The sequence below is a fragment of the Scyliorhinus canicula genome, chromosome 21 (assembly GCF_902713615.1).
Source record: "Scyliorhinus canicula chromosome 21, sScyCan1.1, whole genome shotgun sequence".
Taxonomy (NCBI): domain Eukaryota; kingdom Metazoa; phylum Chordata; class Chondrichthyes; order Carcharhiniformes; family Scyliorhinidae; genus Scyliorhinus; species Scyliorhinus canicula.
The window spans coordinates 22,729,266-22,744,598 of NC_052166.1; the positions used below are offsets into that span (position 1 = coordinate 22,729,266).

Below are 15,333 nucleotides of genomic sequence, written 5' to 3' on the forward strand. Positions count from 1 at the left end.
AACTGTTTATAAAACTCCACAGGGAAATCCATCTGCACCCAGTGCTTTACCCATCTGCGTCAGACAAATATAGTTCAAAATCTCCTCCTGTTCAATCGGCGCCTTCTATCCCAAAACTACCGGAAAGGTCAACCCATCAAAAAGTTGTACCATTGTTCATTCCAGGCTCAGAATTCTACAGCCCACAGTAAAAGGTTTCAAAATGGCAGCACGGTGGCGCAGTGGTTGGCACTGCAGCCTCACAGTGCTGAGGTCCAAGGTTCGATCCCGGCTCTGGGTCACTGTCCGTGTGGAGTTTGCACATTCTCCCCATGTTTGCGTGGGTTTTACCACGACAACTCAAAAGATGTGCAGGGCAGGTGGATTGGCCATACGAAATTGCCCCTTAATTGGAAAAATGAATTGGATACTCTAAAAAAAAAATTTTTTTAAAGGTCTCAGACACCTCATTGACCTTCCCTAGGGCAAAAATAAACCCACCAGCCGAGTCCCTGATCTGGATTATCCCCTAAGAGACAGCCTTAGCTGCTGAGATAACAAGCTGCTAGCCTCCTCACCATACTAAACCCCCCCCCCCCCCCCCCCCCCCACATGTAACCATCTGCAGCCATCTCTCCTACTCCGCACCCATTAACTACAAATCTGCTAGCAGGGTGACCCCCCCCCCCCCCCCCCCCCCCCACCCCCCAACCCATACTCAACTTTAATATCAAACATTATAGGAATAAAACAGAAAACCACAACCAAATCCCCTTCCAGTTCCAACAACACATTAAACAACCCCCAAATGCACCCTGAAATAACCCCCACCAGCAAGCCCCAAAACAACGCGCCCTCCCCACTTTATAACCATGCCACACAAAAATGTTAAATACAGAAGAACTCAAGAATGTCCAAATAAGAAGGATTTTAATCATGAAATCCTTCAGTTTCCCCCCAATCCGTGTTTATTAACGAAGTAATTTGCTCCCACCAGCACGTCAGAATAATAATCTGTCTCTGAAAGTAACACAAAGACGAGCGGGTGCACCATCTCAAAACACACACTGCTCCTGTAGAGGGCCACCTTGGCCATATTAAAGGCCACGTGCCTTGTTGCGAACTCTGTGGAATCATATGAAAGATATGGAGGAACGAGGCCACGAGTGGATTTGAAATCTGATAAGAATTTTAATACCAATATGTTGACCAGAAGCCAATGTAGATCAGCAAGCACTGGGGTGATAGATGAGCAGGACCTTATGTGAGTGAAGATGCAAGCAGCAGTTTGGCTGATTTCAGGTTTACAGAGGATAGAATGTGGGATTACAGGTTGGATCAGTGGATGGAGATACCGGGGACGACGAGCAAGAAGGTGGTGGAGGCATTTAATGATCATAGTCATTGAATTGTCCCTGTGGAGACAGAAATGGCATTATTGGCGGAGGAGCAAAGGTGTTAAAGGCCAAATTTGATGATCTGGAAAATCGCTCCAGATGACAGAATTTAAGGATTGTTGGGCCTGGAAGATACAAGCGCTGTTGTTTCTAAGATGTTTGGGAAACTGGTGGAGGAAGGGGTCCTTTTGACCCCTCCATCACTGAGACAGAAGCCCAGATCAGGGGAGCAACCACGGGGGATTTTGTCTGATTCCACAGTGACTGCACTTGAGAAAGAATTAATTAAACGTGAATGCAATGCAATGCCCTGCCGATGTGAAATGTAAATGCAGGCTTTTTCTTTCCTTAACCAGAGATTCTTTGTGCATTTAGACTGCAACTATATCATCCTGGTGAACTAGTTCTGTTTAACATGTATGGGAGCAGACCTGTCGACAAGAGTGGGAGCACAAGCAAAATACAACGCTGGGTGAAAATCTGATAGAAAAGCAGAAAATGCTGCAAAACATTCAGCGGGTCACGTTGCATCTGTTGAGAGAAAAAGACTTATGGGCAGCATGGTAGCTCAGTGGTTAGCACTGTGGCTTCACAGCGCCAGGGTCCCAGGTTCAATGCCTGGCTTGGGTCACTGTCTGTGCAGAGTCTGCACGTTCTCTCCCGTGTCTGTGTCGGTTTCCTCCGGGCGCTCCGGTTTCCTCCCACAAGTCCCGGGAGACGTGCTTTAGGTAATTTGGACATACTGAATTCTCACTCCGTGTACCCAAACAGGCGCCAGAATGTGGCAACTAGGGGCTTTTCACAGTAACTTAATTGCAGTGTTGTAAGCCTACTTGTGACAATAAAGATTATTATTATTACTTGGTGTTTATTGTTAAAGGCCTTGCATCGGATAGACCATCTGATAGTAGCAGTCTCTCTCCACTTTGACGGTAATCTGGGCATGTTTTAACAAACTGAACAAATTAACAAACTACACAATTTATCAGTGTAAAGGTGGAATCTCATCAATTCTAAATTTGCAATGGAAATGCATCTTGTGAATATATTTGACAGAATATTAGTCTTAGAATTACTAACAATGTGACACAGCTCGATTTGAAGCACATTGCTCTTTAAGGGATAACCCAAAGCGGAAATGTAAAGCTGAATATTGATGGTGGTCACTTCTGTACGTGCTGAGTTACAAACAGCTGTCATTTTCCGTGTGCTTTCTGCTACATCACAGCCAATGCAATTTCTCTGGGCAATTTCTCATTGGATATTTCCTATTGGCTGGTGGGGAGCAGGCTCGTGTTCACATCCCACATTGCCGAAGCCTTTCAGAATCAAGAAGCTCAGCCAGCAGTACAATACCCAGTGCCTTCATCCTACCTCTGCTTTCTGCAAAAAAAACTAGCCACCTCATTCTTTATTCTGTGTTTAACGTATTTGATTTTGTACACAAGAATGAATCTACAAATAATTCTGCTCCCAAAGTGCCTTTTTGTATTGATTACAATGAGTGTCAGCTCCCCTTTGAGGAGGGACTATGGACACTGGAAAGGTAAGAATTGGTTTTAACCCTTTATCCATTCTCGTGTTTGTATAAAACTCATTGTTTCAGTACCATGGATTTGGGTTAGTGAAAAGAGCTTCTTTATTCAGATTTTGTCTTTTGATATTTTGCAAAAGTAAAATTATTCTGCCCGTTAAATTGGATTTGTGTTCCCCTCTATTAAGGATAAATTCTATGCAATAGCTCACACTGTGTCCATAGCAACATCTTCAACGTCACCTGCAGTGCTAATTATATAAAAGCAACAGCTGAATCCTGTCCGGTTTTATGTCAGAATGTGATTGAACTTTGTTTTTTCATCTTATTTTCTTGGTCCGTGTAGGAGGTTCAAATGCAAGAACAATGAATGAATAATATGTCCTTAAGACCGTAAAGATCCAGCAAGTGACTGGATAGTAATTGGGAGGTATATCTAGATCTGCTTTTTTCTTTAGCCCACTCTTGTCCGATTGTTAATTTTAATGGATCCCACTGCCTTCCAGGCTCAGATCTGTATGCTTCAGCTGCTTTACTTTGAGGACATACTTCCAAATATCAATTAAGACCATTGTCGTTTGCGAAATGCAAGTGAACAAATAAAATGAACAAAGGAGATTGGTTTGATATGCAAACCCCTCCATTGGATTACCGTCTTCTAATTTGATCTCAGGGAAACTAGGATACACTTATCAGTCGCATGTGGCAATTTTTTCAAACTGTCCAATTCTAAGTTAATTTCCAAACGCTTTTTTAAATAAATTTAAGAGTATCCAATTATTTTTTCCAATTAAGGGGCAATTTAGCGTGGCCAATCCACCTGACCTGCACATCTTTGGGTTGTGGGGGTGAAACCCACGCACACACGGGGGGAATGTGCAAACTCCACACGGACAGTGATCCAGAGCCGGAATTCGAATCCGGGTACTCAGCGCCGTAGGCAGCAATGCTAACCACTGTGCCACCGTGCTGCCCACTCGTTTCCAAATTTAACAGTCGCTGACAAACTGTAGTTTTCATTTAGAAGGAGTGACTCCCACATAATCTGCAATCCAACCGCATCATGTTGTAAATTTATATTGGATTAAGCAAACTCGAAGTGCCAGTATTTGTGTTGTGTCTGCTTTGGAAATTTCCACCAGAGCGAAGAGCTAACATTCGGTACCTAAGTTTTGTTTTGAAAAATAGCTTTTTATTCTCCATTTTCACATTTTCTTCATAATTTACCCCCCCACACCAACAAACAGTAAACGGTAACGAATACAATGTCAATCCCCCTTCCAACAACAATGATCCCATCCTCCCACCACCCCAAACAACGGCCCACCTGACAATACAAGCATCAAATCAAACTAAACCTCCCAAGGAGGAAAAAAGAAAGAATCAGGAATCGCCTCTGGTCACCGTTGACACATATAGTTCAGCCCCCAAGCCCCCCCCAAATATTCAATGCCATCCACTCCCCGAAAGAGTACCGTGAATTGTAGACACCCACCCCCTCCCAGACTCCTCCCCTCCACTTCTGCTTGTAAACTCCAATCCCCAACCTAGGTTCTTTCCCCCAACGCTTAAACCGGCCAGCTTGGAGGCCCCCACCTGGGTCTCCTTCCCCCTCTCCCCACCCCTGCCCAGTCCAAGGAAAACCAAGAAATCCCCTTTAGCACACAACCCCAGCATACATACCCAAGCCCCAAAGAACCATCATTGCAAATGAAAGTCCCAACTCTTCCCTTGTCCAAATAACAGCGTCGACTCACTTAGTATATATACCAACACTCAGTGAAAAAATAAATTTACATGAGGCTACATCGGCACATGACCCGCTCTCAGTCCCATTTCTCAATTCTGACACAGTCCTGCCTTCGCAAACTCTTCCGCCGTCCCAAAACAAAAGTCCTTGGATTTGCAGATCACCCTCAACTTAGCTGGATATACTATGCCGCACTGCACCTTGCTGATGTACAGTGTCTTCACCCAGCTGAAGGCAGCCCGCCTCCTCGCCAGCTGCACGGTAAAGTCCTGGTATACCAGCTCCAGCCCACTGCACCACCCGCTTCTGCTTTGCCCAGCACAGGACCTTCTCCTTCACGCTGTACCTACGGAAACACACAGTTACATCTCTTGGCAGCTCACTCACCTTTGGTATAGGCCTCCATGACCGATGAGCCCAATCCAGTTCGTATCGAGAGGGATCATCCCCCTCCCCCAATAGCTCTGCCAACATCATAGCAAAATACTCTGTTGGCCTCGGGCCTTCCACCCTTTCGGGCAGACCCATGATCTTCAGATTCTGCCGCCTGGATCTGTTTTCCAGGTCTTCCATTTTGGCTCGCAGACCTTTGTTGGTCTCTGTCACCTTCTGTAACTCCTTCCCCATCAAGGTGAGTTGATCACTGTGCTGTGATAATACCTCTTCCACTTCCACCGCCGCCCTCACCGGGGAAATCGCCTCCTCCACCAGCACTTTCAATACCACCCCCATCTCCTTCTTCATTGCTTCCATGTACTTTGTGGACTGTTTTTCAAGTTCCACAACCATCATTTTGGTCATTTCTTCTGCTGTGAGCGATGCGGCCTCCCCTGGTGTTCCAGCCTCCGCTTTCCTTACAGTTCCTGCGCTGACTTTTCCCACTCACCGGCGGACTTTCATTAACCCCTTTTTCATTTTCACAGCTGTTTTTTTCCCAAGCTTGGACATTTCTCCTCCCTGTGCCTTCTTACAGCTCTTTCACCCTCTGTTGTCCCTGGGACCGGGCGTAAATCCCCAAAATTTCTATTCCCGAGCGGGAGCCCCCCAGTGTGCGGCTGCCTCCCACCCGTCGTCACCGGACGTCCGGTACCCAAGTTACACACGTCCTCTTTTTTTTTTTTTTAAATATTTTTATTCTCCTTTTTCACATTTTCTCCCAAATTTACACCCACCAACAATAAACAATAATCAGTAACAAATATGTCAATCCCCATATCAATAACAACGATCCCATCTCCCACCAAACCCCAAACATTAGCCCACATGTTCACATAAACAAATGACAAAAAGGAATTACGGATCACCCGTAGTCGCCATTAACACACACAGGCCCCCTCCCCAACTAATGTTTGATATTATCCAGTTCTTGAAAGTGCATAATGAATAATGTCCATGAATTGTAGAACCCCTCCATCCTTCCCCTCAGTTCAAACTTAACCTTCTCAAGAGTCAAGAATTCCAACAAGTCCCCCGCCACGCCAGGCACAGGGTGGAGAGGTTGTTCTCCAACCCATCAGGATCCGCCTTTGGGCGATCAACGAGGCGAAGGCTACAACATCTGCCTCCGCACCCGTTTCCAACCCTGGCTGGTCCGACATCCCGAATATGACCTTCAGCTGTATCAGCCCCAACCTCGCGCATGAGGTGGAGACATTCACTCTCCGGTGCACCTCAAACCAGAACCCAGCCTCCATATCCTCTCCAACTCTTCCTCCCACTTTGCTTTGATCCCGTCCAATGGTGCCTTCTCCTCATCCAAAATAGCTCTGTAAGCCGCTGACACTACCCCCTTCTCCAGTCCCCCTGTCGTCACCACTTCCTCCAGCAATTTGGAGGCCGGCTCACCGGGAAGCTCTGTATCTCCTTTCTGGCAAAATCTCGAACCTGCATGTATCTAAACATTTCCCCCTGCTCCAGCCCATACTTCAATTCCAGCTCCTTCAATCCTGCAAACCGACCCCTAAGGAACAAATCGTTTAGTGTCTTAATCCCCTTCTCCCATTTCTGAAATTTCCATCCCGTTCTCTGGCACAAATCTGTGGTTCCCCCGAATCGGCATTTCCCTTGACCCTGCCCCAACCCGAAGTGTTGGCGAAACTGCCTCCAAATTCTCAATGAAGCTATTATTACCGGACTCCTGAGTATTTCCCCAGGGCCATCAAGAGAGGCACTGTAGCTAGTGCTTTCAATCCCGACCCCCTGCACAAACTCTCCTCCATTCTGACCCACTGGGAATCAACCCCTCTGATCCAGCTCTGCACCGTCTCTACATTCGCCACCCAGTAGTAATACATCAGGTTCGGGAGACCCAAACCCCCTGCCTGCCTTCCCCTCTGTAGCAGCACCTTTCTTAACTCTGGCCACCTTCCCTCCCCACATGAACAAAGTAATTCTTCCCTCAATCTCTCTGAAAAAAGCCTTTGGCAGGAAAATCGGCAGGCATTGAAAAATAAACAGAAATCGCGGCAACACGTTCATTTTAATCGCCTGTATCCAACCCGCCAGTGACAGCGGGAGACCATCCCACCTTGCCAGATTAGCTTTCACTCTCCCCACCAAACTAGAAATGTACCCGCAGAGCCTCCTCCCCACCCCAATCCCGGGCAACCTGCACCCCAGGTACCTAAAGTAAGTCCCTGCCCTACGGAATAGCAGCCCCCCCCCCCCCCCCCCCCCCCCCGGCCGAGACACCACAAAATACTCACTCTTGTCTAGATTTAATTTGTATCCCGAGAAAGACCCAAACACCCAAAGCAGCTCCAACATTCCCCCTATCGACATACTCTGTTCCGACACGTATAACAGCAAGTCATCGATATATAAGGACACCTTATGCTCTATCCCCCCCGCACTATTCCTTTCCATACCCCCAAACTTCTTAATGCGATGGCCAACGGCTCAATCGCGAGTGCAGGGGGGGACATAGGACATACCTGCCACGGTGGAGAGAAAAGTAACACACGTCCTTTTAATGATGCTTGCTGGACAATTTTGACCCAACCAGGAATTGGGTTGGCACTGAAGAGAATTTATTTCACTTGGCAGACTTGATCACCAAGAGTAAACCGTTTCATGTTCTGGATTCAAAAATGCAAGTTAAGAGGAAAGGGTAAGTATTGGAATACACTCACCCCAGTCTAGGAGCGAGTAGAATTTTCTCTTTCTGAATGAAAGCTGTAGTCGGTGAGTGATGTTTGGATTGGCAAACTGGCCGGGTGTGTAAGTGATAAATTACTGTCGGATGACAATGTTGTCACTATTTTTTAAAAATCTAATGTGCCCAATTCTCTCTCTTTCCCAATTAAGGGGCAATTTAGTGCAGCCAATCCCCACCAGGTAGGTGGCTACCCTGCAAATCTTTGGATTTTGGGGTTGAGACTCACACAGACATGGGGAGAATGTGTAAACACCACACGGACAGTGATCGAACACCGATCCTCACTGTACTGAGGCAGCAGTGCCAGCCACTGTACCACCGTGCCGCCTAATGGTGCCACTATTGTGAGACTTGGCGGCTACTTGGATTTGATTTATACCGAGGTACAGTGAAAAATATTGTTCTACATGCAGTCCAGACAGATCATTCCATACATGAAAAAAAATGACATACATCGATACACAATGTAATACATAGGCACAGGCATCGGGTGAAGCATACAGAGGATAGTAATACTCAGTAGTACTACTTTAAGGCATGATGCATGAATTGGGAAAAAAATTAATGTATGTAATTGATAGAGTTTTCCTGGGAGTAAATTAGAAGACCGTAATCCAAATGAGTAGTTTGCATAATGTCAAGCCGCATCTGCCTCACCTTTTACTTGCATCTCAAATTGGTTATGGTTTTAAATTAATTTGCAGTGATTGGAGGTGTATCATATTCTTTGCCAACTTTCACTCCCCTTCTCCTTTGATTCCTGTACTACAACCCATGGCTGTTGACGACTCAATGGTTCCTCCCCTAAATGGATAATTGAATGCAAGTTGACTTTTGAGATGATGGAACGCGCTTTCAGCAGGTGACTGAATAGCAATTGGGAGGAAAACCCGAGGCTGCTTTTTTTTTTTTAGCCCACTCTGGTCCAAGGGTGCAGAGACCAATTTTAATGGATCCCACTGCATTCCAGACTAAGATCAGCAAAAACACTCAGCAGTAGAATCCTTTTGATCTTGATGGTTCAGCTGCTTTACCAACCAAGTCCTTGAGGACATATTTTCAAATATCCTTCTGGTCAACCAATTTACTATGGTCGGTCGGGAAAAGCTACCTCTGTTTCTAATACTTTTTAAAATTAAATTTAGAATGATCAATTATTTTTTCCAATTAAGGGGCAATTTAGCAGGTTAATCCACCTATCCTGCATATTTTTGGGTTGTGGAGGTGGAACCCACGCAAACACGGGGAGAACGTGCAAACTCCACACAGACAGTGACCCAGGGCTGGAATTTGAACATGGGTCCTTAGGCAGCAATGCTAACCACTGGGTGCCACCGTGCTGCCCTCATTTCTAACACTTATAGTGCCCTCTTCAAGCCCTCCTATAAGTAGTACTATAGTGTCTGGCTGTGAATTCCTAATATCTCAACAACTTTACTCCATTCCCTCCAAGCTCTCTTCGCCAGCTCTTGCCCTGGACCACATCACTTCAGACTTGTCCACTTCCTGCACTACAAAATTGGACGCTGAACCTCAACCACTATGCATTGTTCCCTAAAATGTTGTTGTGTATCACTATTACTATTTTCTCAGACTTCAAAGCTTTCTTAAAAAGCTAACTCTTTGATACTTGCCTTCTGACTTTTATACCTGCTCCAAACTCCTTTTATGTTCATTGGCCATTTCTTTCTACTTTTTCAACAATGGGAGTCCTGGAATGTCAGAGATGCTGTTTTTTTTAATATAAAGTACCCATTTTCTTTCCAATTAATGGGCAATCTAGCCCCTTAATTCACTTCCGCTCCTCACACAAGTGAGCATCCTAGAGACCAAGCCACCGACCCTGCACATATTTGGGTTGTGGGAATGAGACCCATGCAGACACGGGGAGAATGTGCAAACTCCACACAGTCAGTGACCCGGGGCTGGGATCGAACCTGGGTCCTTGGTGCATGAGGCAGCAGTGCTCACTAACCACTGTGCCACACTGACTCAAATGAGATGTTAAACTGTGACCCCCCCCCCCCCCCCCCCCCCCCCCGTCCCCTCTGGATGTCATAGGTGAACTTATGGCATTAGTCAAAGATCAGGGTTTCCCATTCTGGTTTTCCAGCCATTCTTCAACCAACATTGAAAACAGATTATTTGAGGGCAGCAGGGTGGCGCAGTGGGTTAGCACTGCGGCCTCACGATGCCAAGGTCCCAGGTTTGATCCTGGCTCTGGGTCACTGCCTGTGTGGAGTTTGCACATTCTCCCAGTGTTTGCGTGGGTTTCGCCCCCACAACCCAAAAACAAATTTGCAAGCTAGGTGGATTGGCCACGCTAAATTGCTGCTTAATTGGAAAAAATGAATTGGGTACTCTAAAAAGAATTTTTGAAAAAGAAACAGATTATTTGGTCATTTCATTGCAGACTGTTAGAGCTTGCTGTGCATGGAATGGCTGCTTCATTTCTAACATTACAACAGTGACTACTGTTCAAAAAGTACTTCATTTGCTGTAACGCACTTGTTGACATCCTGTAGGTTGTGAAAGGCTATTTAAATGTAATTCTTTAAGTTATTGTAGGATGCTCACTTATGTGAGGAGCGGAGGCGAGTTAAAGACGATCAGCCAGTTCGCTGAGTTGGTGAGATGTGGTTAAGAATCATGGGTTTGATTTCCATTCCAGCTTGGATAAATTTGGGACCTGCCACCTTTCCCAGCTCCTGCGAACGAAAGCAATGGCAAACCACTCCCAAAAGTCAAGTCAACAGCTTAGAATAAAACATCTACAGACATTGAGCCTGCCTTAGGGCAGAGTACACATGAATGAATGAATCCATCAATGAACTTCCTCTTAATGATAAAACAACATTCTTGATCGCCTTGAGCCCATTGTTCTTGTGCTTTCTCCTGAAATACTGTTGTTTTTGATTTATTTATGATTAATTTAGGTTATCAATTTTAGATACAATGCACATGGAGTCACAGGATTAATTTTTTCTTTTATATTTTTTCTTGGATATTTTCCCTTTTTTTTCCAATTAAGTGGCAATTTAGCGTGGCCAATCCACCTACCCTGCGCATCTTTAGGTTGTGGGGGTGAGACCCATGCAGACATGGCGAGAATGTGCAAACTCCACAAGGACAGTGACACAGGGCCGGTATCGAACCCGGGTCCCCAGCGCTCTTGAGGCAGCAGTGCTCGCCATGCGCCACTGTGCCGCTCCTCAGAAGATACAACATATGGCTGCAGAGTTAATGTTATTTCTCCTAGCTGGAATATCTAAAGCGTGTACAGTCTTAAGGTAAAGGGTCGATTATTTTCCACTGAGATGAGAAATTTCTTCAGTGGGCTGTGAATCTTTGGAATTGTTGAGTATATTCAAGGCTGAGATAGATGGATATTTGCAGTCCCGGGGGACATGGGGAGCAGGCATCAAAGTGGTGAGTATCAGCCTGGATCATGCTGAATGCCGAAGCAATATGGTAGTCTCCTATTTCCTATTGTTCAAACATTATTTTTCTTCAAAAGCTACCTTTTTCCGATTTTCCCCTAAAGTTCTGTGGTTATGAGGCAGTCTCCCTCTCTCAGCAATGCACTCTTTCTCCTGTGCAGTGCTGTTACCCTCTGACTATGTTATATGCCTTCATTACAGAGCTAGCTTTCTATGAGCATTGCGATATGATTCCTGCACAGTGCTGAGTCAATCTCTGCAATACACTCCATTATTCCTATACAGTATTGATACATTGTACACAGCATACTGTTATGACTCGTGTATAGTTTTGATACCCTCCATGCAAAATCTGATTTCTCTCGACCATTGATTATACAGAGAACCTTCCCATATTGCTGCAAGGCTGGTTTAGCACACTGGGCTAAATAGCTGGCTTTTAAAGCGGACCAAGGCAGGCCAGCAGCACGGTTCAATTCCTGTACCAGCCTCCCCGAACAGGTGCCGGAATGTGGCGACTAGGGGCTTTTCACAGTAACTTCATTGAAGCCTACTTGTGGCAATCAGCGATTTTCATTTCATTTCAATGTGATTCAGCTTGGATAGATTGGTCTCCCTGTCTAATAGCTGTGGGAAGCTTCCACTGCACAACATCTGCCATTGTTTGTGGAATTACGTTTACAGTAACTCGGCAGCAATAATTATTTATGAGCAGCGGAATGATATTCCTGTTACTGCTATATTCTTACCCATGCAGGCTGAGTGGAATTCAGCTGCTGGTTTCTGACCACAAGCAATTTGACAGCTTGCCAGGGTGTGATAGTTATAGTGAACGTATTACATCTGCAACATCTATCTTCAGGAATTCATTTTACCAATTATTTTAAAATATTAAATCTGATCACTCCCATCCAAAGCAAAAGCATGACGCCGTGTGGTTCCTCGAACAATGATAATATCTTAATTTGGTGGCACTCGGAAATTAAGAGAATATTTACAGTGACGCAGACTTCCAGTCACTAATGTCATTGCCAATGTCTGTGACACAGGTCCGTAAATCAGACATTCAGTATAGAATTGAAAATCCATTTTTTTTGTGTGGTGCTGCTGTGGCGAACATTGTGCGGTGACTAAACAAGAGTGAGCTTTCAGGGCTAAACATTTATTACATGCTTAAGAGTTGAAAGGTTTGCAATTAACCATGTAGAGTAAATAGACTGGATTCCTCTGCACAACTTTATATTAGGAAATCGATATATGCATTATGTTAGTTATTTTGTTTATTACGGTGAAATTCAAGCTTTTGCCGTGTTATAAATCTATTGGTCACACTGAGCACTACTGGTTTGATGTAGTATAACAAAGCTCCTAAAGTGCTTTTGCATTTGGTGCTTCGGCAATTCATGCCATTGTATGTCCACGTCTGCACTCAATCTTTCCAATTGCAAAAAAATAAGTTCCCTTTGCCCTACAGTATAAACATAGACAAAAGTGTGGATTCATAATTCTGCAGTCAGCATAACACAGCCATGTTTAGTAATACAAAGGTGGGGGAATTGTCTCTCAGCCAGCGCTATGTTACCCAAAACTACAGAAGCGTCAAATTTTAAAGTGCCGTTACATAGAACATACAGAACATAGTGCAGAAGAAGGCCATTCGGCTCATCGAGTCTGCACCGACCACTTAAGCCCTCACTTCCACCCTATCCCCGTAACTCCATAACCCCTCCTAACCTTTTTTGGTCACTAAGGGCAATTTATCATTGTCAATCCACCTAACCTGCACGTCTTTGGACTGTGGGAGGAAACCCTCGCTGACACGGGGAGAACGTGCAAACTCCGCACAGACAGTGACCCAGTGGGGAATCGAACCTGGGACCCTGGCGCTGTGAAGCCACAGTGCTATCCGCTTGTGCTGCCGTTTGTTCAATCCCAGCACTTAGTTAGCACTGAGTTAGACCCAAATGTAACTCCGACCGCTTAACAAACAATTACATACAGACCTGGAAGATCCAAGATTTGATTCACCAAGGAGCCAATAGATTCAATATAATAGACCTCTATGTCCCTGACTAGACCTCCATGTCCCTGACGCCCAGGTTTGATGCTCCCATGTAGCTGATTGAAAGTGTGTGCAGGCAGGCATTGAGGTACGATGTAATCATATTTGATGTTTTTGGGGCAGCATGGTGGCGCAGTGGGTTAGCACTGCGGCCTCACGGCGTTGAGGTCCCAGGTTCGATCCCGGCTCTGGGTCACTGTCCGAGTGGAGTTTGCACTTCCTCCCTGTGTTTGTGTGGGTTTTGCCCCCACAACCCAAAGATGTGCAGGCTAGGTGGATCGGACACGCTAAATTGCCCCTTAATCGGAAAAAATGAGTTGGGTACTCTAAATTTAAAAAGAAATGATGTTTTTGCCCCACTCCCAAATCAGTTGAATAAATACAAATCCTGAGTATTTCCTGAATTTCTGCTTTTATTTTGCAATTGAATGCCAGCAGCTGCTGCTTTTGGGGCATGCACATTAATAATGGTGACTTTGGCAGAAAACTGGAAGACAGCGTGACTGTGAACATAGGTATGCCAGCAAAGAGTCCATTTCTTAACACTAAGGTATGGGGAGGAAATTGGTAAGGGAGGAAAAACAGTATGCAACTTTGTATAGATGCAAAATAAACAGCACCTACTGCACCAATGTGAATATTTCCATTTCCCACACCAGCTGTCCTCTCTGAATTAAAGTGTCAAATTGTGAGCACTTTTATCCCACTCGGTACTGAATTGACGCTGCCCAAACTAATTTGGCATCAAGCCTAGAGCCAACAGACTTTGAATTGGATCCCATCAGCCTAGGCTGGAATAAACAAGTTGTGAAGGACCTTGCACAGTGCACCCCTGTTCTTGTTACGTCCATGTTGGATTCCATGTTGGACATGCTTGATATGTATAGCCGTCATTCTCAAAAAGCTTGGTGCATTATCGAATACCCAGGATATCCCGAAGTGCTTCACATTGGCACATTGATATATATGCAATAAGTTCTTATGAAAACCAGAAATTTAGCTTGGTAATTAGGAGAAACATGGGGGGGGGGGGGGGGGGGGATTCTTTGTCCCACCAGCTATGTTTACTGGCATACCCACGCTGGCAGTGGGATCTTCCATTCTGGCATTCGGCCAATGGGGTTTCCCCATTGTGGCTGTTTCACACCATCGTGAAACCCACGGCGTGCATTGCCGGTGAAACGGAGGATCCCGCCAACTGAGAATCCTGCAGGGGATCTTTCGTGTTTGTCTGAACAGCCAAAGCTAGACCTTGGATTACTTGAATGTCTCATTTAAGTGTTAAGGCATGCACTGCTATCAATGTAGCATTGGCTTGGCACTGCACAGTTTGCCTGGTTTATTTATTAAACTCAAACTTTCTAATTTACAGGTGAGATTTTTTTAAAGAGTCAACTTGGAAGCATTGCACGAATGGATGTGACATTACTTTATTATGCCACACTGAAATTTTGCTGATACTGAACTGGTTAGAATATGCTTAGATGTTACCAAGCACTAGAGCACATCACTGAAAACTTGGATTGTCCATTAAGCAGGCCCTGGTGTGACCTGTGTAGGATTGGCCTCACCAATGTGGAGGTGATCTAAATGAGATCAAGGCTATCTATGTAGGGATTACTCCCTGCACCCAGTATGATCAACAAAGATGGCATGATTCAAAATGCTAAATTACTTATGTGCAAAAAGCCATTCAAGCTTTCGCTAACTTGAATCAGTGTTTACTTGTTCTGTGGCCTGTCTTGAAGTCACGTTCCACATTTCTCCCAGGTGCTGTACAGCTTTAATATCTTCAACATTTCCTGTAAGGTCCCCCTCTCCATTAAATGACACCTAACAAGGCGAAATAGCTTCATGGATTTCCAAACTTTTGAATGAGGTTGAAGTCATTCCTGATGATTTCAGTAACTAGACTATATAATTCAAAATGACTAAATAGGATATTCAGGCAAAGCTATTTCACACAAAAGGAAGGAAATTATATGTTTGAGAGGTTGAACTATGGGGTTATTTT

At 45.0% G+C, this 15,333-nt stretch overlaps 1 protein-coding gene across 2 annotated transcripts in view; it reads left to right on the top strand.

Moving 5' to 3' along the window:
• LOC119955499 (neural proliferation differentiation and control protein 1-like) overlaps positions 1-15,333 on the top strand; it is a 224,204-nt gene that overhangs the window by 159,676 nt on the left and 49,195 nt on the right. The window contains exon 1 of one of the 2 annotated variants that reach the window (XM_038781745.1): positions 2,707-2,922. The exons of the other annotated variant lie outside the window; for it this stretch is intronic. Within the exon in view, the coding sequence (XP_038637673.1) occupies positions 2,826-2,922 (97 nt within the window). The 5' untranslated portion in view covers positions 2,707-2,825. Of the gene's footprint in view, positions 1-2,706; positions 2,923-15,333 lie in introns of those variants that run through there. 2 annotated transcript variants of the gene reach the window in all.